This window comes from Chenopodium quinoa, unplaced genomic scaffold, assembly GCF_001683475.1.
Source record: "Chenopodium quinoa cultivar QQ74 unplaced genomic scaffold, ASM168347v1, whole genome shotgun sequence".
Taxonomy (NCBI): Eukaryota; Viridiplantae; Streptophyta; class Magnoliopsida; order Caryophyllales; family Amaranthaceae; genus Chenopodium; species Chenopodium quinoa.
In genome coordinates, this window is record NW_018743893.1 from 1,507,789 (window position 1) to 1,533,303 (window position 25,515).

The window sequence follows — 25,515 nt, forward strand, 5'->3', positions numbered from 1 at the left end:
TAGGGGTAATAAGATATGGTAACTAACCACGACAATGTTCAGGATACAGATGTTAAAAGACTCTCAACATAAGTTGACACTTCTTTTGGACCAAAAAAACATGCATAAAATTTAATAAAATAAAAAATTTAAACAAAATAAATAAATATAAAAAATTAAAAAAAAAAACCTGGGGAGTGACACTTTCCTATGTCCAACCTTTGCAAGAGGAACATAGGAAATTACAACAAAAATTCACACTAATGTGAGTAAAGTCTGCATGTGAGTACAAACTGTCCATTCTCGAACTAGATAAAAGATTCAAAACTTTTGACACAGATTAAAGGAAGAAACATCAAGTGGTCTGAAGATTACAAAACAAGTGAGCAAGCAAATTACTCAAAAAGCTTGAAAAAAATATAGGTTTCAAAACCATAGTCCATACATAGCTCCATATCACTTTCATATGGGAGACAAATGATCAGTACCAAAGAAGATCAATTCATCAACTCTCTCCAAAGCAAAAACAGTAGTCAAAATTATTCTCCACAATACAACTTCTCAGGGTAAATGATGCACCAACATTACAACTCTGCATAACATTTTTCTACACTGAAGTTTTGGCTTGCATAATAAAGGAACTTACCTGGATAAAGTAACATAATTACATGTCATAATTCCCAAATTATATTATGATGGCCCCACATAGATCTTCAAGCTTCAAGAAAATTAAAATTGGCAGAAACATCAAAAACCATATTAGAGCAAAACCAGGATATAGAGACCCTTGACATCAATCACTTCAAAACATGATTACTAAAAAAAGGACTAGTTTGAAAGATATTTGCTGTAACATTTCACTACTCAAGCTAGAAAGTAACATGAAATAAAAGCTACAAATGCATTAAGAAATAACATGGCTATAAGGCCTATAACTCTATGGTATATCATGCATAGTTACATCAAAATTATGCAAAATGAAACTATACCTTCATGGCTTCATTATCCAGGGAAATGTGACCAAGAAATAAAAAAATTAAAGAAAAAAATGGCATATTCTTCCAAGCATAGATAGAAAGAACCCTACATGTTTGACACCCTCAGGCAATCAAGCCTCGATCTAACAGAATATCAAAAAAAATTGAGACAACCACTAGATCCTTAAACAAAATGTTCATTGCCATGACTGGAGATCATCAGCACTACCGATCATGCTGTCAAGGTACCCATACAACATAAAGGAACTGTTCAATAATAACTGATACAACATTCCTCGAACCCAAAAAATCAAGCCCCATAGGCCCATACCAAAACAAACAGTCAAACTACAGAACAATTCAGAGATTTCAGGCTAGTCTACACAGGCCAAGCTAAAAAAGAACTTAAAAATATGTAACAACAACAATGATGATGACAATAACAAGATTGTACCCCTCTGTAGTCCTTTTTTTTTTTGCACCATGGATCCATTTTTAGTGAGAGCTTTTTGGGTCAAATGGTGCAAAAATAAGGGGCGGAGGGAAATAATTGTAACCAACAAACTAAAAAAAAAACAAATTCCATGGTCATTTATATAAGCAAACTCAGAGGAATGACTGAATGCTGTATAATTGATCCTGTCTTATAGATCCTGGATGATTCTAAATTACATCATTGAAATTCATCGGTCAAATTCTCTATCTCACTACATAACGATCAGCATCCTGGACCTGGCATATTACATACCTAAATCAATAACCTATAATAGCCAATAAAAACAGCAAGGGCACCAAAATGATTTCTTCCGGCAGCAGCGGACACTGATTTCACCAAACACATAGAACTATAGAAGATTTATTTTCTTTAGTAGAATTGGATCCACCTTCAGCAACAATGAGCCAGAAACAAGCAAGATACTAACCATAGCTCCAAGATAGCTCTCATAGAAGAAAGAACATCTCCTTAATTATCAATAAAACCAAAGTTAACACCGTCATATTCCATTAACTCCATAAGGGCTAAGTAAAAAAAGTCAGAAAATTCAGATAACCGGATTTTTTAATCCAAAATTTGATTTTATTATTCGAATATTCAGATTTCAGACCCAAATCATCAGATATAACCAAAATAGATGTTTGATCCAGATTTTTGTGATTAGAGATTTGTATCGGATCCGGATCAAAAAAATTCCATATTCCTTCAAAATTTTAATGCACTTATTCACAGATTTATAAACTGAACCATCTTGACCTTTTATGATGTGCTTCCGCCTTCCTTTAAATTAATGCTGCTCAACAGCAGTCTGAGTTATTTGATTATTTCACAACTGATGAGGAGCCACTATCAGATGCAGTACAAAACCGTAGAGATCCTGAATGTCACACAATCACACAAAAGCCATTAAATTTCAATTTACCATACAGACTTTACAACATATCAGTGATACACATTAGTTACAGGCAAGAAATTTTCACTATATCAGTACTGTTTCTTGTTCCTGTCTTATGAGCCATAGCACCAAACCATCTGTAAGTGCTCTTAATTTTTCCAACCAGATGCAAACATGCAATTTCCTTCAAGCTGAACGAACATTTCCTGCAAGTTCCATTTAAGTTCTCTAGAAATTTAACTGAGAAAGTTGCATAACACATAAATGAGTATTAAGCCAAAAAAAATGTGTTGGAAGTTAAATAATAAACCAAGGTGCCCCAAGCACAAAAGCTCGGCCTAGAGAAATTTTAAGAGATGGAAGATTTATGGGTTGTTGTCTTAACCACCTGCAGGACTAACCACTATTTGATACGACTATATGAGTAGTAATTAAACAATGAAAAAGAAGGTTCCAATGTCAGTTTCCCCTCATCAGCCTTTCAGATCATGGCAATCAAATTCGATATCCCCAACAACCTCGTTGTGGAGTCAAACCAGTATTTAACGAGCAGAGGGCACTAACAGCTCTCACTATAAATAGCACAGCCTCCTACATAAGTTGTGCTTCTAAGACAAGATTTTGAAAATATCAATTATGAATATGTGAAACTGAAAAATAAATGGTGTAAAAAAGAGTCGAAAAAGACTCCATAAACAAACATAAAATGGAACCACAGAGAAAAAAAAAAAAAATTAAGCGAATTAAGAAGTAAACATACTAGGCAGTAAAGAAGGATCTCAGCTTCTTCCATCAAATTCTCTTTCAATGTGATGAAACAGATACCAAGTTCTCTCCAGCACGAAACAAAATACGTATCCGTAGTATATAGCTAGTATCAAATCCAAGGATCAAATAGTTTGCTGCTAACATAAAAGACAAAAACAAATAGAGAACAGACAAGATTGTAATGATCTTTAATGTATTCAATTTCTGTACCACTTATCTATTCACATACTAGCATCAATTCCTCTACAATCAGCAAAAGCATCACACAGATTAGGACCAAACTCTCTATATTCAAGCCAGCTCAATAACTCGGTGCTTAAAACCACAAGCTTTTATACCCACATCTACGAACTAGAATCAGGCTAGATCAACACAACACTGATAGACACCACAAAGTAAAAACTGAGAATTCCACCATACATAAGCTGAGCCCAAAAGAAATACGACAACTTTATATCCTAAACCCTTGAAGACGACATGCTACAAGAGCGAGCCAAACGAATTGTTAGACTACCACCGGACACACTGGCCTCCTTCTCTACTGGTTCTGAAGCATACTCCTTCCTGCATCCAGGACAACGGGCATCCTCCTCAAGAATCCTCTTGTGACAAAAAAGGCACAAATGGAACCCACACGGGCAAGGGAGAAAACTGGAGTCCGTCAAGTCCAAATCCTCACAGCATATAGGGCACGATGTAGGCACGCGAGGAGTCATGTTGTTACGAACCCAAGGGTTTGCAAATCCTTGAAGCCTCTCTGCACCAGACGGAAAACTATGCTGTTTAGCCAAATTGGGCAAACTCTGAGGCCTAAAAGCATCATCCGGTCTCCAAGCTTTGCAATTCTCACTACCCCTGCCCAATATCCCAACCCCAACGCTCTTCGATTTCTCCAATTGAGCATCCACATTCTCACAGATAGGCAGCTGACCTTCAAAATTCAACCCATCCGTGGTTTCTCGGCCAGGGGAAAGATTAGAGTTAGAGTTATGACCTTGATTAGCATCAGAAGCACCAACCAAAGCATCTGCAACAGCCTCCCAATCATCCAAACACTCATCATCCTCACAACCACCACCACCATCACCATCCTCTTCTTCTGTCAAACTCCCTGAGAAGCATCCCCTGCCGCTGCTGAAGCTCGAGCTGCTGCTGCTGCTGCTACCAGTATAAGTAATCCCTGAATCATTTCCCCTAGAAATGCTGCTCGTCGGACTATTCGACGGGGACGATTCTGAGTCACTAAAGTGGTGGCTGATCTCCTCAACTCCCGGATTTACCACTTCTAAATCCTTACAGCACTGCGCCGCCTTATTCCGAGTTTCAATCGCCGGCCCATTGAATTTACCACCACCACCACCAACATCAACAACAGGAACATTCACTTCCTCCTTGCAATTCTTGTTCTTCACTATTATTAAAATTATATTCATCACAAATTTCACCAATCAATCAAACTTCAAACACTAATCGAAAACCAATCCAAAATTTTCAAGAAAAATAATAATAATAAAACATTGCAGTACCTTGAGAAAGCCACTGTTCACGGCGAGCATCAAGCTTACTCTGCTTCAATTTCGCCGACCTATTCGCCTGAACAATCACAAACTCCATTTTCAGACCAAAATCAAACAATTTTCATGCAACAAAAAATTTCCCAAAATAAAATCAAATTAAAGAGATAAGATGTTAATTACCCGTTTTTTCTTGCCGAAATCCTTGGAGACATTAGGAATCGAAGCATTGATGGTTGAATCAGACACCATGATTGAAGATAAACCTCGAATTTGATTGAAATCAAAAACCCTAATTTCCGAATTTTATTTTTTTTGGACGAAGAAAAAAATAAAAATATCTGACAGAAAAATATAAATGGTGAAGAAAGAGAATGGATAACGGAAACTGCTCTGCTCCTCTCGCTCGCCTTTTCGCAGCAATTAAAAAACCATGATAACATTTTCTCAACCATATATATAATCTTTTTTTTCCAATTTTACCCTTGACATTTTCTTGAATTTACAGGGATTTAGGGTAATTTTTCAGCTGTTGTTTGTGATGAAACGGTGTCGTTTGTTTGTTGGGGGTTTGACTTGTGTGAATGACGTTAGATGTACGTGTGTGCGCTTGATCCCCAAGGTAAATTTTTGGGTTGGAGGGGTATTTTAGGGAATTTGATATTTGGGAGTAAATTGGATTGAGACAAAAAAAAAAAAAAATTGTTTGATTTGGATTCTCTTACAAAATCTCTAGATTGGATTGAATTGGATTTAATTTGCTTAATGCTAGGTGGTATGAATGCCAACAAATAAATAAAGAAAAATAAATAAATGGAGAGTACATTTTGACATTTCACATTGCACAATAAATAATTATGACAAGGAGGATGGTGTAAAAAAATGGTTAAAAGTAAGAAAAAATAGATTTGATTTGTTTTTCGCAAGAGAATTTAAGTTTATATCCTTATAAATATGCAGTGCATTTCTTTAAAAAAAATAAAAAATAAAAATAAAAAAAAAACAAAAAAACATATAGGGTATATTTTTGAGATTTTGCAGTTTTAATTTGAGGGTATATTTGTAAAACACACATACAGTGCTAGTGATTTGCAACCGTAGTAGGCATCGCGTTCTAGTAAACTGCATATTTTTCATAATGTTCTTAACATATTTTACTTTTTTTTTTTTTTTTGTTTATAATGTTCTTAACATATTTTACTTTTTTTTTTTTTTTTTGTTTATAATGTTCTTAACATATCCATCTATTATCTAGCGCCCTATGTATCAAAAGCTTCTTTGCTCTAACTATATTATTATTCTTACTCCATCATACATCCAATATTTTTTTTTAACATTAATCTCTATTACTCCAACCATCCATTTTACATAAACAATTAAACACCCATGTTTTTGCACACCTCACCTTTTTTTTCTACTGTTGCTCACTATTTCACATTATAATTTTTCATTTTTTTATTTTTTTTGTAAATTCTTGTGCAAATAGGACGGAGTATATGTTAAAAACATTATGAATATGAAGTTCTCAAGTACGTAGTATATTTTTTATTCCGCTATGTCGTATTTTTCAAGTGTCATTAAATCGACTTAAAAAAATTAAAAAAAATTAAAAATTTCTTACACTCAACCATTTTTATATACAATCACTATTCTTTGTCTTAGTTATTGTGCAAAACAATAAGTGTTAAGAACATGTGATCAAAATGTACTCTGTATTTGTTTACACTAAAATAGTAAAATGTGTTCATACAAAATAAACGGGATATATATTATACAGCTGAACCCATACTGGATTGAAAAAATTCATAAATTCCGAAAACAAAAATTACGTTAAAAGCAATTGCATGTTGTTATCTTTGATATGATAGTCCATTGGTTCAGTGATGTTTTTTCAATTGTGGTTTATTTCGTTCGTTTGGCGAGGATTGAAGATCTAGGGTTTTATAATCACCGTAAGTATTTGAAGAACTACATGAGTATTTTCACCCAATTGACTATGCATCAGTGGATTGCATGTTGAATTAGTGCTAACTCACAGATTGTATTGCTTTAGATTTTTTTTTTTAATTCAGGCTATTGTTGATCGAATATGCGATTTAATTAATTTTAAGGTGTTCTATATTTGTATTTGTCTTTTAATTTAGATTTCTTAGGGTTTGTCACTCGACTATATATCATTAACGAAATCTTGTTTCTTTATATATTAACAAAAAAATCTAAATTATAATTGCACAATTTTTATCTTAACTTTTTTCACCATATCACTTGAAAGCTCCAATCCTTAAATTATGTGCACTTTTTTAAAAAAAATAAATTAAAAATATATAGCTCCATAACTTTCACTATTCCTTAAAAAAAACTTCCAATATTGTTTTTTATTTTTTTCAAAACCATATAGAGGATTTTTTTTTTTAATTTTTTACAAGGAAAACAGTAGAAGTTAAGGGGCTAAATATTAAAAAAAAAACGCAAATAATTTATTGACCAGTCCATCTTGTGTACGGCTGGCCACAACATGTGATCACTTGTAAAAAAACAAAGTAGCTCTTATAACACTGATCGAGTAACTCGTATAACACTGATGAAATAATGCTTGTAGCACTGACCGAGTAACCCTTACAACCAGAGGCGGATCTAGAATTTTAATTAAGTGGGTTCAATTTAACAACTAACATTTTTCATATTTATATTGTGATTTGGATCATTTTGTAAGTATAAATTTGTGAAATTTATTAATTATCTCAATTTTATTTCTAGTATTTATTTTAATTATGTGTCTTATACAACGAAGACAATCTATAGAACATATAATGCCCCACAATAGAAGTGTAAAACGTCATTTAACTCCAATGTAACTATGTAAGTGGGGTCAAGTTTGATTAAAAGAAAGGCAAATCTCTTGGAAAAAAAAAAAATCCATTACTTCTACTATATAATTAAAAAATTTGACACCAAAGTAAGTGGGTTCCTTTGACCCCTCTTATCCCTTAGAGCATCTGCCTATGCATATAACAGAGCAATTTCTATATATAATGTTAAAAAAAAATAAAATTCCATATATACGCTACAATTTGATAAAATTCCGGACTTACCGTCCACGTCATCTTTTGTTTTTTTTTTTTAAAAAATAAAAAGCTTAAAACCGCTAATTCCTTGGGATTTTTTTCCAAATTGAGCTTTATTGGCAAATTATTTACGAAACCGTGGCAAATGTATTTCCCAAACTAAGCTTCTGGGGTGAAACGCTGTCTCGGACAACGTTTTACACCCAGTTTTTTTTTTTTTAAAAAAATTCAAGACGTAAAACGTATGGTAATTTGACTTTTTTTTTCTCAAACTTCGTATTTCATACTTTTTTATACAAATAAACGCTGCTTGAGGCAGCGTTTATATCTTTAAATGAAACGCTACCTCAGGCAGCGTTTCTTGCGGGGAATTATAACGAATTCCAGTGGCTTTTTTTTTCTCAATTTTACAAACGCAACTTACACTCTCTCTCTGACTAACTCTCATTGTCACAAACAAAGAACCACTGCCCTTGCCAACGCCTCCCCTGCCGCCCCTGCCTCAGGCTGCGTTTTATGCTGTACAATAAATGCTGTCTGAGGTAGCGTTTTATGGTAGTTTAACTTTTTTCTCAAACTTCGTATTTCATATTTTTTTTATAAAAAACTGGGTTTTATTTCTTGAATTTTTTTTATAAAAAACTGGGTGTAAAACGTTGTCCGAGACAGCGTTTCACCCCAGAAGCTTAGTTTGGGAAATACTTTTGCCACGAGACCAATTTGGTTAATACTTTGCCAATAAAGCTCACTTTGGGAAAAAATCCAATTCTTTGTTTGGTATCGTTTTTTGTTTTCAGTTTTGCTGTTTTTTTAAAACAAAAAACAAAAAAAAGGAAATAAGAAGTTATTTTTACTTTTCTGTCGTCCGTATTCAAATTATTATGATATTAATAAGTTTGAGTGATTGTTGATTCGTTAGATAACATAAATCATATGATCAGTCCTGAAACCACCATTTCCCCCCCTCCTCTTCAGCTTCCCACAAACATTGACGTCGGAATGCCGATGACCATTTGATCATTCAATTTTCCTCAGCCACACCCGTTCATCGCTGCCACCAGAGCCAGCTTCTGCCGCCCCTGACGCCGTTGGAAAAGGTCAGTGTTGTTGTTTTTTTGTTTTTTTTTTTTAAATTTTTTTTAATACAACCGGTAAAACCCTAACTGTACTTCGCAGCCACCTCCACCAAGCTACCTCCGACTTCCTCCCCTGCGTCGCCGCGACCAGAACCACCACAAATTCCGGTAAGTCCTCCTACTTTCCCCCTTTTCTTTTTTTAAATTTTTAATAAATTAATTTCCTCCACCACCCTTATTTTGCAGCCACCACCGACGACGCTTCCACCGAGCTTGCCGTGCAGCCACCACCGAGTTTTTATCTACCCATAGTGAGTTCCTTTTCCCCTTTTGTTTCAATTTAATTTAATTTTGGAATAATAATTAACCCTTTTATATATATATATATTTTTTTTTTAATTTTTGTGTAGGATTTGTACTAATAGTTAGGTTTAATTGTCACATTACAAACCCTAATACAATGCATGTTAGTTTAGTTTTGCTTAGTTTAATCTAATGTAGTTTAATTTAGTTTAGTTTTATGTAATGTATGTTAGTTTAGTTTAATATTATGATATGTTAGTTTGGTTTGGTTTAGTTTAATATGATGTATGTTAGATTACTTTAGTTTAATATAATGTAGTTAGTTTTGTTTAGTTTAATATAATGTAGCTTAGTTTAGTTTAGTTTTATATAATGTATGTTATTTTGGTTTAATATTATGATATGTTAGTTTTGTTTAGATTAATTATGATATATTTGTTTAATATAATGTATGTTAGTTTAGTTTATATATTTTTAAATAAATCATTTGCATAATCATATGCCTAGATACCCGTTCAAGGCATACACATTAGGAGTATGTCTTGAATAGTCCTCGGATGAGACTGTCCTTGTACGCTTATTCTCACTTAGGTGGTGAATGTATGTCTTGTTATTGATTCTAGGGAATATCCTGCCTTGTTATTTCTCTACAATGTTCTCCGGATACATATGTAGGTGTGTTTAATCGCCTACATCGTGTACTTGGAGAGTTGTATGGAAATGCTGTCGGATTTTTCATAGAATTGAAAACCTGGGTTACATTCATTAGTGGGATTAAACGTACAAGGATGGGTTAGGTTGGAGTGATAAGGACCCTTGGACATCATTTTAAAGCGCATTTGCATTTCAATAACACTTTGATGGATAATGAGTATTAAATACGCTTTGTGACTAATGTGATTACACATGCGTGAGTTGTGTAGAAGTTGTAATCATGAAACGAAGAGAACGTAGCTGGATGTATGAAAGGAAGGTTGGGCTTTCTATTAATCCAGAGTTCGTGAAAGGGGTTGATGAATTCATTCAGTTCATCAAAGATCATCTCGAGAGTAGTAACCCGAATGAAGTTAGGTGTCCATGCTTTAAATGTAAGAACAAACGGCTTTGGGATGCGGAAACGGTTAAAATTCATTTGTTTCGCAAGGGTTTTCTACCTAATTACTATGAGTGGATGTGTCATGGGGAAGGGTTTCTAGGAGTTCTTGAAGGGTGGTCTAACAAATATCGTGAAATGGTTTTCGATGCTTTTGGTCATACTAAAGACCAAGGGCATTCAGAGGAGGAACCTAATGCACAAGCCAAGCATTTTCTAGATTTGTTGAAGGCTTCTGAACAATCATTATACGAAGGGAGTTCATTGTCTGTGTTAGAGATGGCTAGAGATGACTGCTAGAATTACTAGTCTAAAGTGTGAGTATAATTTGCCCTACAGATGTGTTGATAGGTTTGCTTCTTTAGTCAGTAAAGCGATTGCTAACAACAACCATATGGCCAATACATTCTATGAGGTGAAGAAGATTGTGAAGGGTTTTGAGCTGCCTCATGAAAAGATTCATGCATGCCCGAAAGGATGTATGTTGTTTTGGAAGGATGATGCTCAGCGGGTGTGTGGCAGCGACCGATACAAGAAGACTTCTAAAGGTAGCTTAGTGCTTTTGAATGTTTTATTTTATTTCCCGATCACACCCAGGTTACAAAGGCTCTTTGTAACCAAGAACATTTCGGAGGAAATGACATGACATTCGAAAAACCCTGGAGTACAAGGTACAATGGCACACCCTAGTGACATGGCATTCGAAAAACCCTCGAGTACAAGGCACAAAAGGTTCCTAAAACTTAGTTACTTAGGTTTTTTTTTTTGTCATTTCAAGCCCTATGCACCTAAAACTACCTATCATTGACATTATATGAGAAAGAAAGAGTTCATTTGATAATAAATGAAGAAAATGGGCAATGTAGAAGTCACCTAGGCCACATTTGGATGAATTTGGATGAAAAAGGTTCCTAAAACTTAGTTACTTTGGTTTTTGTTGTCATTTCAAGCCCTATACACCTAAAACAACGAATATCATTGATATGTTATGAGAAAGAAAGAGTTCATTCGGTAATAAATGAATAAAATGGGCAACGTAGAAGTCACCTAGTCCACATTTGGATGAAAAAGGTTCCTAAAACTTAGTTACTTTGGTTTTTTTTGTCATTTGAAGCCCTATGCACCTAAACTACATATCATTGACATGTTATGAGAAAGAAAGAGTTCATTTGCTAAGAAACATTGAAAATGGGCAAAGTAGAAGTCACCTAGGCCACATTTGTATGAATTTGGATGAAAAAAGTTCCTAAAACTTAGTTACTTTGTTTTTTTTTGTCATTTGAAGCCCTATGCACCTAAAACTACCTATCATTGACATGTTATGAGAAAGATAGAGTTCATTTGCTAAGAAACATTGAAAATGGGCAAAGTAGAAGTCACCTAGGCCACATTTGTATGAATTTGGATGAAAATGGTTCCCAAAACTTAGTTACTTTGGTTTTTTTGTCTATGCACCTAAAACTACCTATCATTGACATGTTATGAGAAAGAAAGAGTTCATTTGGTAATAAATGAAGAAAATGGGCAACGTAGAAGTCACTTAGGCCTCACTTGGTTCTATTTTGTTAAAAATGCTTCCTTAAACTTAGTAAGTTGCTCCTTTTCATATGTATATCTTGTACGAGGCTTACTAGAAGAAGGTTGAAGAGGCAAGCATTCAAGGGATTCGGAAGAGTCCGAATGAATTGTACTGGGAGACCGTGGGTGGTCGCAACAAGAAGGGTCGTGTGAAGGGACTTGGTCGAAGTGCAAAGCTGTACTATGGCAGCCGGATGGGACGAATTTCCACGTCTTCACAGCAGTACACGCCTTCCATTGTTTCTCATATGCAGGATCAGATGGAGCATAGGGTGCAGGCTCTTCGCAGTGAAATCCGGAGTGAATTGGAAGTCGAGATGGAAGCCCGACTTGAAGCAACAATGGCCGCAATGGAGTGGAGAAACCAGGAGAGGTGGGAGGAGTTATGAGTCGTTTGCCCATCGGGACCCAGGGATGACCCGGGTAGTGGCGGAGCACTGCAGGATATTCCGGCTGTAGCTTAGCTTTAGTTAAATGTAGTATGTACATGTACTTAATTTGGATTATGTTTTATGGCCGCATACAATGTGTGTGTGTGTATATATATATATATATATATATATATAATTAAATCATTTATTTAATTTTATCATGGATTAGGTGCAGGAGGTATAGGTTTCGAATGGTGGTAATTCCCAAAAAAAAAAATCAATAAATTTATTAAATTAGCAAGTTTTTGATGGATAATTCGTCAGAAACCCTGCTGTTGCGACGGAAAATTAATCCGTCGGAATATTGCAACGGAAATTCAGATGCAAAATTCCGTCGTAAAAACTAGGGAAATGAAATCCGTCTGAAATTTGTGACGGAATAAGGCACTGTAAATTTCCGATGGAATAATATTCCCTCGCAAATACAGATATTCCGACAGAAAATTCCGTCGGAAGAGTGTATGTTCCGACGGAAATCAGTCCGTCGGAATGTTGCGACGGATTTCCAATTTAAGTCAAACCAAGCTTTGACAAATGTATTTCCGTCGGAATTAGCATTTCCGACGGAAATTCCATCGGGAAAGGGCAAATTTCCTACAAAAGCTTTGGCGACAGAGCATTCCGACGGAATTTCAAGTGACCCCGACGGAATTTTTCCGTTGAAAAACATCCTATTTCTAGTAGTGTAAGGTAGCGAGTAGCTGTCAATTAGTAGTGGGTATAGGTTAGCTGTCAAAAGATCAGTTGATAGTATGAGTGTTTGACAAAAGTAGCGTTTGCAATACTAAAATATATCAAAATTCATATAAATATTAATTAAAAAGTAATAAAAATTTGTCAAACGCTACCCCTCTTCTAAACACTAATATTTTTAATGTTTGAGAAAAGCTACCTAAACGCTACCTCTATCGCTAACCGCTACTAGAACCGCTACCTTGCCAAACACTCTCAAATTTTTTCTAGTAGTGTTTTGACTAGTCAAAACGCTAATCGCTACCTCAAACGCTACCACCAAACAGAGCCATTTTTTTTTTTTTTTATTTTACTGAATTATATGACGTATTATACTCAATTGTGACCATGTTTGTTAAGGGTACGAATAATTCTGTTTAATTTGTGATTTAACATGACTGCAACAGATCACTTGGTCACGATGATTTCCCTATATTTGTTGCAGGGTTACTTGAATTGTTTTATCTCGATGAAGAGCGAAGATGGGATGAAGGAAGACAATATCTTTGAGGAGAGAGAATTATCAGATGGGGAAGAGGAGGAGGAGGAAGAAGAAGAAGACAACGAAGAAGATGGTGATGGAGGTGAGGAGGGAGAAGGTGAAGAAGGCGAGAATGAGTTGGAGGAAGAAGAGGAAGAGGAATGTTCAGTGAGATTTGAAGGGAATATAAACCCTTTGGATTTTGTTAAAGAAGGTACTTCTGAGGTTCAACTTTATCAAGAGCTGGAAAAGCTCAACTATGGAACTTTGGTTGGGAAGAGGCGGAAAGGCCAAGGGTATTTACTTTATCACCTTGCATTTTTTTTCATTTCCTTATAGTTGTGTTGACTTCTGCATAATTTTTTTTTAGAAAATATTATTTAATTGTATATTGAAACAAGAACAGTCTAGCATGAATAGCAGTCTAGCACCAACACTTTATATAGCGATGGGGCATTAATGTATGTGGAAAAATAAGTGTGTTTTTTTGCATATAATTGACTGATCTTAACACATTGTAATTCTGAGCTCAGATAGCCCTTATCAAAATGACTTATTTTTCATGCAATAAGTTTATTTATGATGAAGAGAACAAATATGTATGCAATCTTTTGGGTATTTAGAAAGCCTGGCAGAGGTAGCATTCAAAAGTGGTTTGATAGAACATGAAAACGCATATGACAATCATCTGTTTTGAGCGAATTTGTGTTTTGAGTTAGCAAGTTGGTGTTAAACTGTTGGTACATTGTCAACTATGAACTATGTCTCAACTGGTTAATACCTGGGAATCGCTGCCATATATGCACTTATTTGAAGACCTTAAGTGCATATTCTTCACTTTGCCTGAAGGTTCATTTTACTGCTTTTAGTCCTCGTATATTCTTAATTGCATAAAGACCTTCAATGCATATTCTTCACTGCTACTTATTCCGATGTAAAGTCTAAGTAGATCACTTACACAGCATAAATGCTTTCCAGCAATATAATGACTTTTTGGCTGCTTGTGGATTTGTTAGATTTATTAATGTTGTAGGAGCACAAATTTATTCAGCTACTATCATTTCATTAGGGTATATCCTGGATTGAGATCTGTGAATAATTTTTTGAGTTGTGAATAGTTCAGGGTATATCCTGGATTCCTGAGATTTGGAGATCTGTGAATAATTTATTGAGTTGTGAATAGTTGTGTGTGGGTGTTGGTGTGTGTGTGTGGGGGTGCGGGGTGGGTGTGGGTGTGGGTGTGGGGGTGTGTGTGTGGTGTGTGGTGTGTGGTGTGTTGTGTGTGGTGTGGGTGTGGGTGTGGGTGTGGGTGTGTGTGTGTGTGTGTGGGTGGGTGGGTGGTGTGTGTGTGTGTGTGTGCGTGCAAGTGTGTGGTTTCATTCTTAATCAGTTTGATACATCATATGTAGAAGCTCAATACATCATATGTAGAAGCTCCCAGGTTATATTAAGCTTTATTTGGGAATGTTGCTGGTGTGAGTTGACATTAAATTTTTACAAATTGGTTATTTTGGCAGAGAAGGGTCAGCTAAGAAGCAGAGGCCGGAGATTAATGTTGGAGCAACCCCTGCAGAAATGGAGGAGGTCATGAGTTATACTTCTAGGCGAAGATCTAAGAAGGTAATTATATTGATAATTGGGACTCTGTTTTCTTTAGTGAGTTTTTGCAAAGTTTTTATGATGGAATTTTCTTTATCTGTTAAAATGGTTTCTTTAGAGATTAAACTTATTGCATATAAGAACATTTGTGTCTGAAGAAAGTAAAAACAAGGTAATTAGGACATGGATAACTAGGACATGCGTAAGTTAAGTGTACGAAGATGTAAAGCTATATGTGGACAATATGGTGCATAAGCGTATCGATATTAAAAAAAAAAAAAACAACAACAGCAACAACAATATTCTGTCTATTAATGTGCTTAAGGATCTGTTTTTTTTTTTGTGTTCCATCCGGTTCACTCTTTGGGCTAATCCGGATTTGGGGCTCAGTTCTGGGTGGTTAGGTTCCAATCCCCTCCCAATTGTTGTTGTGGGGGATCAAACACGCGGTTCTCCCTACCAAGTGTCACCACTACACCAACATCCAATTGGTTGCTTAAGGATCTATTATGGGCTGTGATTATGCCTTCACAAGGGTTTAATTAATTGGTTCCACATCTGGATGGGAGAAATTTATCAATATCATGTTGTGATATATATTTTTCATCTATCAATATTGACTAAATGCATGTATCTATACCAATGGTGCTTGTTGTAGAACTTGTCGGAAAGCTTCATTTCCACGCGTTGAAATTTTTTCTATCAAATTCCCACTATACTAGTCATAGTTAGAATTATTTGTTTGTTTGCTCTGGATAGTTATATGCTGTGATGTTTTACACTTACATGGTGTTGAAGTTCTTCACTTTTTATTATTCCGGTCATGTCCTTGCTCTTCCTTTTCCTTATTTTTGTAGTCAGTGTGTGTATTTTGGGATCCTTGGCTGCAGCCTGCAGTTATCATGGCAGGACATTTTGCAGCTACATTAATTATTTATTTATTTTTTTAATTTTCTTTATTATTATTATTATTTTTTATTCTTGTTATTGCATATTTTGAAAATGTGAGGCTATTTAATTTGTTTGGGAGTATCTATATTCTACACACTATACTTGCAACTTCTTTATATGGTGACCTGTAATCTAATATCTTATGATATATGCATATCTCCCTTACTCCTTACTACTACTTTATTTCGTGTTTTATCACATCTCACTCTGTTTTCTTGTTTTATACTATACTACAGCCTAAGAAGAGAGGGAGGCGTAAAGGATCAAGAAATAAGCTTAGCACTGAAATCACAAGGAAGCTTGGTGATGCTAATCTTCATTATGCACATGGCCGCTATGAAGAAGTATGTGTTGCTCTATTTAACATTTGTGCCTCTTTTAATTTTGGAAGTTGAATTTTAAGTTGAATCAATCATTGTCTACTCAATTGATGTATTTTCCCTTTCCTCTTTAATCGCATTGAATTATGGTTTTTTTTTTGCTTCCCTGCATGATCAGAGCAAGATTTTGGCCTTCTCAGGTTTAGCACACTCTCTAGATAATGATTATTCTCTAGTAGTTTGGGTTAGGGAGTGAAAATGAATGCAACTGTACTTATAATAAATTAAGACTAGTAGTAGTATAGGGTTTGCTATAAATAATAATTGGAATTGTTTTGGAAGCAGACAAATTAGTGTAAGATGGTGTGGTACAAAAATTAAGTTATGGTCAACCACCCACAAAGATTTACAGCCGTATAAGTTCTTTGATGTTTGTCATCTGTCTGTGGAGTGTTCGATTTGGCGATCAAGTTATTTTCTGGGAAAAGTTAGGGCACTTCTTGCTTTTTTTTATATTCTATTTTTATATGATACTGTATTACATAGTTTGTACCCCCCTCTTTTTTTTTTTTTTTTTTTTTTTTTTTTTTTTTTTCTCTTTTACATGTAAGATTGCCAGCCATGCAAATTGTGGAAGTAATAAGGGGATTTTTTTTTTTGAAAATCTGAATGATTGGCCAACCTTAAATTTTGTAATTCGAAATAAATGATAGTTACAAACTAATCTGTACGACTCTTAACACTTTTTACAAGATGGAGTTTTCAGAATACAACTATTGTCATGAGGCTTTGAGAGTGGCCTACTGTGCTTTTCTTTGGGCTACTATATGCAGCTTTTCCTAGGGTTACCTTTTAACGACTGAAGCGTGATTGGCACTCTATTTGTCTATTTATTCTCATTGTTTTTTTAGACGAGTTCTTTCCTGTGCAGATGTTTATCCTTATATTGTCCTTGAGTATTTCCTTATCTAGGAGTTTACCTATATTTTTCTTGAAAAGTTAGAAATTCTGACTTGTTTTAAGTGAATATTTTGAAAGGAAATGAAACTTGCTTTCTTTGGCATGAGTAAGGAGACTAAACGGGTTATGTTCAATTGTTCACAATTTGGGGGGTTGATCATGTTTCCTTCATGTTCAAAATTAGGGAGGCACTTAACTTGAAAGTTGAGGTCCACATTTGGGGAAGAATCCCATTACTAACATTATGTATGTACTAGTAATTATGCTAATTAGTAGTATCCTTACACTTCACTTTGTTAGTGGCAGTGTTAGAGAAAGCACATCACATGAAGAATATGGTTTAACTCTAGGTATTGCTGATGCTGGTTTGCACTGTCTTCTACAAGGGGTTGAAGACTTCCTTAGGATGCTTAAATTTTTTTTCATAAACTGGAGTGTTGGTTGTGTGTTCTACTTGTGATTGTTTACAAAGGCTGTATATTGAGATGCTGCACCTGCTGGGGGTTTGATCCATAGTTGTACTTAAAGGAAGTCTTCACTTTTTAGAAACCTAAATGTATTTAGGTCCTGGTCCATTCATGCAATGTGGGGATATTAATGGGAAGCTAAAACACGGAGGAAGCTTGTGTATAGAGGGCCTAGTTGAGGACTTTTCCCTGTTTGTTGCTTTGCCACATAGCATATCCAGAGTTTACACGGGCAACTTATCTCAGTTAACACAGTTCAGACTTCAAACCTTGTGGGTTCACACTTCACAGTCTACCGTCACCGAGGTACATACGATTAATCATGGCGAGTTTGAAGTGTAAGGAGTCAAACTACCAATTGACCACATCAGTGTCTGGTGTTCTTTTGAGAAACAGAAAACAAGGCTCTGAAATTTCTCTTGCTCTAGCCAAATTTTAAAGTCAATGATTATGAGGCAGGAAGATAATGTATATACTAGAGGTCTACCCTTGGTGCAAATGTTTGAAATGGTAAACCTAGGAAAACAGGCTAAAAACCTATTTAAAACACCTCCAAAGTAAATTATTCACCTTCTTTTTGGTCTACCATGTCTAGGGCTGTGTTGAAGGGGATTTGCTATTCAGAGTTGTTTGACCTCTCAAAGTTGTGGAATGCTGAGAAATTGAGAATCAGTGGGGAAGCCTAAAGCATGGTATGCTGGGGTGTACGAGAATTAGGAAACTCTGGCTAATAGTTCTCGATTTTCCAGGAATAGTAGTGGTTCGTGTTTGTCCCATACTCCCATCTCTTCTACTTTGTACCGATTTGAACCAAATCTTCCCTTTGTGTGGTTGCCTATTTGCCTGGAAGCTACATTTCTCTTTTGTCATTTGTTATTCACCCTGAAAGTGTTCAACTTTTAAACAATTTGGCAATGTGCTGATGCAGCATGTATTTGTCAATACACTTAACTTGTCATAGCAATCGTGCCCTGTATATCTGCCTTTCTGCCTTGCTTTGCCTTGCTTTGATTATCACTTCTTTATAAATCAAGAATTCAGTTTTGAGTTCTTCCTTTTTTAATATCTCCCATTCAGGGGCGGCACTGACATGGTGCACGTTGGGCGACCGCACAGGGCCCCTCAATTTATGGGGCCCCAAAATTATGTATAACTTATTTTGAGTATATTGAACAACTTAAGTATTCTTGGTTCACTGGTAAGGTGGTAGTGCATTGAAGAGAAGGTCAGGGGTTTGAACATTGATTCCACCTATATTTCTAATAAAAAGCCATCAACTTACCTAACTTTTTTTGTTTACCTTATTTCTCTTTTTTCGATCAATTAGAGTGGTTTAGAAAATTCTGGAGACTTCTTTTTTTCATTATTTTATTTATTTTCCTTATTGCTCTTTCTCTTTCTAAGATTATCTATTTGTTCATTTGCTTCTATCTCCTCTCTTATTTCTTGAATCTACTTTCTCTCTCATTCAAGGTTTCCATTTTTTACAAGGTTTCCATTTTTTACACAAAAGTAGACTAAAGTCTCAAATTCATCCCAGCAATTAATTGACGAGTTTGTAAGTAAATATTGTATCTTTTACTTTCTTTATCATATCTTATTGTGTGTAACTTTAAATGATGGAGTAATTTATTTATATTTTGGTAAAAACAGGTTGTTGAAATTTCTGTTTTTTTATTTTTATTTTTATTTTGCAACGAAATTTCGTATATTAAATTTGCAATTTGAATTATTGGGATATATGACAATTTTACAATCTTCAATTCCTGGTGTTATCTTGAAGTATTTGCTGCATAACGTGACAATTTATTACTATTAGTATTCTTTAATCGATTTTTTTTAAGGGCCCAATTTTAAGATATCGCACAGGGCCCCGGAATTCTTTGCCCCCCGCCCCTGCTCCCATTCTAAACCAATTTAAACGCTTTTCTCTTTTGTATAATGTGTGCAAGCTACACCCTTTCTCTGCTTGCAATATTGCCTGGAAATAGTAATTTGAACAGTTGATAATGTGCTGATTTAGTTTATATATGCTGGTTTAATAATTTATCAAGTTAATTATGTTTCGTTGATCTACCACTTCACATTGTCTTACTCTGGCTATTCTTTATTATGTCTACATCTTTACCTCTTCTGAGTTATGACCCAGTCTATGGTGTGGTCCATATTTGGATCGAGCATCTCTTATTTTGTGGTATCATTATTTTTTTCACTGATAATATACATTGTTTTGTGTAGTTCATTGTAGTTACTCATATTACTCCACTAACGTTATTATGCTTAATTAAGCTTAATGTTTAGGTGCTTTTCAGCTCAACATTACTCCTGTCTCAACTTAGTTTGTTTGGTGTCCATTAACTTTCTAGTCATTCTGTCTTAGGCTATCAGATTGTTGAGAGAAGTGGTTCTACTGGCCCCAAACCTACCGGATCCATATCATACACTTGGGCTCGTATATAACTCTATGGGCGACAAAGTGAAATCTGTGAACTGCTATATGTTAGCTGCAAATTTTGGTCCAAAAGAATCACCTTTGTGGAAACCGCTTGTGACTTGGTCCATGTAAGCATCCTTGAACTTTTTGATTATTCTTTGTTCATGTGGGAAACTCAAAGACAAATCCTTGGGAATGCTTTGAATTCGCCGACTTATTTGGAAAAAAGGAAGAAAATCCCCTGTCTGGAATGTGATGTTTATATTACATAGCTTTTGATGTAATTTTTCAATCAACTTATTTCTATTCTAAAAAGGAGGAATATGGAACATATGGAGTACTTGAACACAAGTGAAAATAGCTTTATGTACCTTTTCTTCTTTAAATGTAAGTATCCAAAGCCACATAAAGCAAATTTTAATATAATAGTTTTGTAACAAAATCGGTCTTAAGTTGTTAAGATATCAAGTTCAAACTAAGAGTAATACCACTAATACGTTTACAACACTTTAGGAGATGTTTGGTTTATAAATTGGTATGGGTTTGGATTTAATGAAATCAAGGTGGTATGGGTTTGAAACTTGTTTCTTAATGCCATGTGTTTGTTTTTATCCAAAAATGATTAATATTCTTTTTCCTTTTACTTGATACCTATTGGTTTGTTATGAGCCATCTCAACTTCCTCCTTGGTTTCTATACCCCCATATGTTGTGGGTTCAAGGTATAGGTTTAGAAATTGAAAATTTCACAAACAGTAGGTATGTCTGTATGGGTTTTAAGTTTTAGTTTTTTTAAACCCATACCTTATACCTATTTTTCATATTTGATCTAAACACCCTCTTACAATATTATAGAGGGAAAAAGGAGAGTAAGCGTAAAAATTTGGTTACCATAAGCATTTTGGAAAAGATCCGCTTTCAAATTTCATGTGTGGCCCATTGGCTGACAAAAACGAAAACCCATAAAACTCTGATACTTCATTTTCACCCATATAGGCCATATAAGTTAATTACTATGGGGTAACACATCATTAAAGGCACATTTTGTTTATGGTTGAAAGTTAGGGTTCACTGAAATTTCCATTAACATTTCTAAAAGATTGATGGCCCTTTGGTGCAGGCCAACAAGGTGGCAAATTGAGGTGATAGTCAATTAGTCATGAGATTGTGTGTAATTCTCTACGGAATGTTCGTTAGTGAGACTGAGAATGTCCCAGGTTATGGATTACCATTCTCTTTCTTTCTTTCTTTCTTTTTTTTTTTTTTTTATTACTACTAATTATCACCCTAAATTACTTCCATAATTGAGGGTAATGAATGAGAATGAAAATATATGCAGAAAAACACATACTTGGTAATGGAGATCCGTCCACTTGGGACATAACCTATTATAATATAGATTATAGACAAATTTTTTATTATTATCACTCACCAAACTCTTTGCGGGTCATTTCTTGCCTTGCAATGGTTGGCCACAGATCATTGGCAATGGCTCCCCACATTACTTGTAACCTAGCTGAACTGAGGTGATCATGGAAACAGCATTTTAGGTCTCAATATTCTTACTTGAAAGAATAGATTTTGTGAGTGGCTTTGTTATTAATCGAACCAACTTAGCCCAACACTTCTGTAAATAATTGGTAATGTCAAAAACTCCAAGTAGACTTTTAGAAGGGTCGATATAAGCTTTAAAAGGGGAGCCTTGATAGGCTAATATTTTATAAACCCATCACTATCTTATTTCCGTCTGATTTTTTTTATACTTTTGAGGTGTTCATATTGTTTGTATTTATGAAATTTTAGAAATGGATTTCTCATGAGGTTCAGTTGTAGAATTTTTCAAGAGTTTTGCTCCATTATCAGATACTTTACAATTTGCTGGTGATAATTTTACTTGATTTGATGGTCTCATAATTTTTTATGCAGAGAGCTGGGTAACATTGGTCAAGCTTGGTGGTGTCTTTCTAAGGCAATTACTGCGGATCCAGCTGATATTACACTCAGGTACCATCGTGCTTCACTTTGCATGGAGGCAGGAGATTTTTCAAAAGCTGCTGAATCGTATGATCAGATAGTTCAAATCTGCCCTGATAATGTAGAAGCACTCAAGACTGCTGCAATGGTATAGTCCTGATCCTCATTTTTAAATTTCTATAGTAGATCTTTAATTTTTATGTATATTTTTCTTTTTTTTACTGATGACTTGGATTGCCGTGTCACTTGTAATATTTGATGTCTCACTATGCCCTTTATGATGACTTCTGACCTTTAGAAGAATGTGTGGTGTTTGCTACTGTGACAGAGAAATGATACACATTTAGTAGGAAAAAGTTCCGATTATGATGCCTTAAACTCCTAGGCTTGTTTTTCTACTCATTGACCTTATATTTCATGCCCGTTTGTATTACCGTATTACTAGTAGAAAATACAAAGATTATCATTTTGAATAATTCTGAATTTCCATTATAGCAATCAGTAAAAAGATCCTTATAAAAAATTCAAGGGCTCTTTGTGACATTGTTACTGATGCAAAGCCATTTTGGTTCTGTGTTGTGATTGGCCTGAATAAGATGTTGTCATATTACAAATTTCTTTATACAGCCTTGCTATGATTTGTGCACTTCTCATCTGAAGATTAAATCTGAGGATGTATCTTCTCTGTATATACGAGTAGTATTTAATCTCATGCGTAAAATCAAATGTTTTATTTGGTCAAGAGGACATGTAAAATGTGTTGTAATAATTCTGTTATTACTTATTTGAAACTTACCAAAGTAGAAAGGAGAACAATCTTTTTCAATGAGAGATAGTAATGTTTTATATTTTGAAAATGTTATGTCTTTTACTAGTTTTATTTTGCAGTTGTACAAACGATCTGGCCAATTTGAACGTTCTATTACTATTTTGGAGGACTACCTGAACAACCATCCTTCTGAAGCTGATTTAACCGTAGTTGATATGTTGGCTTTATTCTTCATAGAAAGCAATTCCTATACTAAAGCACTTCAGCACATTGAGCATGCAAAGAAAGCCTGTGGTTTAGTGAAAGAGTTTCCTTTATGTCTGAGAGTAAGAGAAGGCATTTGCCATGCTCATCTTGGGAATATAGAGAAAGCAGAGGTATGATTTTTAAATGATACTGAAAGCATTAACTTATAATGTTGGTTTATTTGTTTTCTGGTTGCTTGAATGCTTAGCTACATATACTACTTGCTTTCTTGTCTGACATGTATGCCTTAGTGCCTTACCAGCAACCCCACCCCCACCCCCCACCAAACCCTTCCCCCCCCCCCCCCCCCCCTTCCCAAAAAAAAAAAAAAAAAAAAAAAAAAATTGTTATTGATCTGCAAAGGCTTGTATTTGTTAATTGCTGATTGCCTGATAGAAAGAATTATGTAGTTATGGTCAAAATGATATTGGTACCTCTACACTTATTGTATTATTATTTTTCCAATGATGTACAGATTTGTTTCTCTCTTCTTCAAAGGAATAATGTGGAACAGCAAATGGACTATATGATGGCAGTGGCCAACTCATATGTGAATCTGCACCAACACGAGTTAGCATTGAAGTATTATCTGATGTTAGACGGCTGTGTCTTAAAAAATGTATGGTCATTTATTACTGTGTTTGAAATTTTCTTCATTTTTTGTGTTTGCTTAGCAATGTGTACTGTTATGTTGCATGCTAAGTGTCAGAATTTAGCTTTTTTATGCAAAATTTCCTTGTTTTTTTGGTTTAAAATGAAATATCAAGGCTCAAGTCACTCAAGTGCATACTTAAATTGGAGTGGCGAGGGTGTGACACAAGTACTTGAGGGGAGTTGAATAGTCTGAGTAACATAGGTTTTGAGCTACATACATCTGATTCCCTGTCCCAATTTGAGTGATAGCCGGGTTTTGTGTATTGAATTTCATGACATCACATCGTAAACATAAGAAATGAATATTTGCTATGCACATTGATAAGGAACAAATAATGAGGGACTTGTGCTTGTTGCCTAGTATAGTAGTATATGGGTTTTGTGTATTGAATCTCATGACATCATAATAAAAGCAATATGAACAGAAGAAATGAATAGTCGTTATGCAGACTCATAAGAAATGAATAGTTGTTATGCAGACTCGTAAGAAATGAATAATTGGGGACTTATGCTTGTTTAATTGATCAAGATTTTGAAGGGGTTAAAGACTCAAAGTTAAACGAGCCTTAAATGTTGATAATGAATTAATTAGAAATGAAATATATGAAGTATATCTATACAGTAAACTGGCTACTAGACTATCTACAAAAGGCTGTATAGAAGTAAAGCAGCCTGCATCATCAAAATACCAAGTGCCTAATAACAGTACAAGTTGTACCTTATTCAAAAATCCTCGAGAGCTGTTGTGAGATGTTACCTTTTTTTTTTTTTTTTTTTTTTTTGAATTTATTATTATTATTATTATTATTATATTACTATTACTTTTTAATTTTTAATTTTTAATTTCCTAGGATAAATTCTTTCTCTATTTGAATATTTTCCAAGACTATATTGAGTTTCATTTTGGTAGGAGCTCGTAAGTCTGAAAATTGCTCACTGCTACTCTGCTCTGGAAAAAGCTGCTTCAGCTATCCAGTTTTTCTACAAAGGTTTGCAATTTTTCTGCAGCACTTTTCCTTACTCTTCTTTAAGCTTATAGCCTTATAGGCATGAAATTAATTTATTTAGTGCCCAGTTATAAGTAAGTTGAATTGAGTTAATCATATTTCTCATTTCGTCATACTAACTAATGCAGTGCTGTGGTGTTATCTGTTTGGTATATTTGATCTTACGGCTATTTAATACCCCTAATTTATTTGTTTGATTAATTTGAGATTTATTGGAACTCGTTTTCAGTACTCATGTCATATTTGAATCAAGGTTTGATACAGGTTGTGCTGAATTAGGTGTCAACTTTTTCTCAGATCTTGTAAATAATAGGTTGGGTTGAACCGAGAGTTATTATTTTTTTCCTAGAGCCTAATTTATAATATCTTGAGTTGAATTGTGTTTTGAGCTTTATAGGTTTTGGGTCAAGACAATTCATATCAATTTGAGTTTTTGATTCTTATCGGGTTCAATCTTATACTGGTTGGAACCCATGACCTGAACCATAACCTGTTTATTTAAACAGGTAAGTCTGGACAGACCTGAACGCAACATGACCTAACCTGCCTAATCTAGTCTGACCCGCATAACCTAATTAACTCTTATGTTTATGCTGATTTTGAATCAACTGATTAAAAAAAATAAAACCATTACATTTGATGTCATATATGTGATCCATACAATTTATTAATACAAGAGATAAAATACTCATGTGAGAAGACGCAATTTGCAAGAAAGAGATTTAGCGATTCACAACTTATAATTAC

General features: G+C 34.7%; 2 protein-coding genes across 2 annotated transcripts in view; one reads left to right on the forward strand and one right to left on the reverse strand.

Moving 5' to 3' along the window:
- Window positions 1–1,524: 1,524 nt before the first annotated feature.
- LOC110686726 lies at window positions 1,525–5,056 on the reverse strand. The gene is made up of 3 exons (XM_021863337.1): window positions 4,813–5,056; window positions 4,642–4,708; window positions 1,525–4,526 (listed from the first exon to the last, which is right to left on the reverse strand). The coding sequence occupies exons 1-3, from the start codon at window positions 4,879–4,881 to the stop codon at window positions 3,574–3,576; spliced, it is 1,089 nt and encodes a 362-aa protein (XP_021719029.1). The 5' UTR covers window positions 4,882–5,056; the 3' UTR covers window positions 1,525–3,573.
- Window positions 5,057–8,496: 3,440 nt separating this feature from the next.
- The window catches only part of LOC110686727 (general transcription factor 3C polypeptide 3-like), a 28,372-nt gene continuing 11,353 nt past the window's right edge, over window positions 8,497–25,515 (forward strand). Inside the window, exons 1-11 of the mRNA XM_021863338.1 lie at window positions 8,497–8,791; window positions 8,871–8,938; window positions 9,017–9,081; window positions 13,353–13,684; window positions 14,906–15,008; window positions 16,175–16,282; window positions 20,066–20,247; window positions 22,045–22,240; window positions 22,981–23,238; window positions 23,583–23,726; window positions 24,672–24,750. Of these exons, the coding sequence (XP_021719030.1) occupies window positions 13,377–13,684; window positions 14,906–15,008; window positions 16,175–16,282; window positions 20,066–20,247; window positions 22,045–22,240; window positions 22,981–23,238; window positions 23,583–23,726; window positions 24,672–24,750 (1,378 nt within the window). The 5' untranslated portion in view covers window positions 8,497–8,791; window positions 8,871–8,938; window positions 9,017–9,081; window positions 13,353–13,376. The remainder of the gene's footprint in view (window positions 8,792–8,870; window positions 8,939–9,016; window positions 9,082–13,352; window positions 13,685–14,905; window positions 15,009–16,174; window positions 16,283–20,065; window positions 20,248–22,044; window positions 22,241–22,980; window positions 23,239–23,582; window positions 23,727–24,671; window positions 24,751–25,515) is intronic.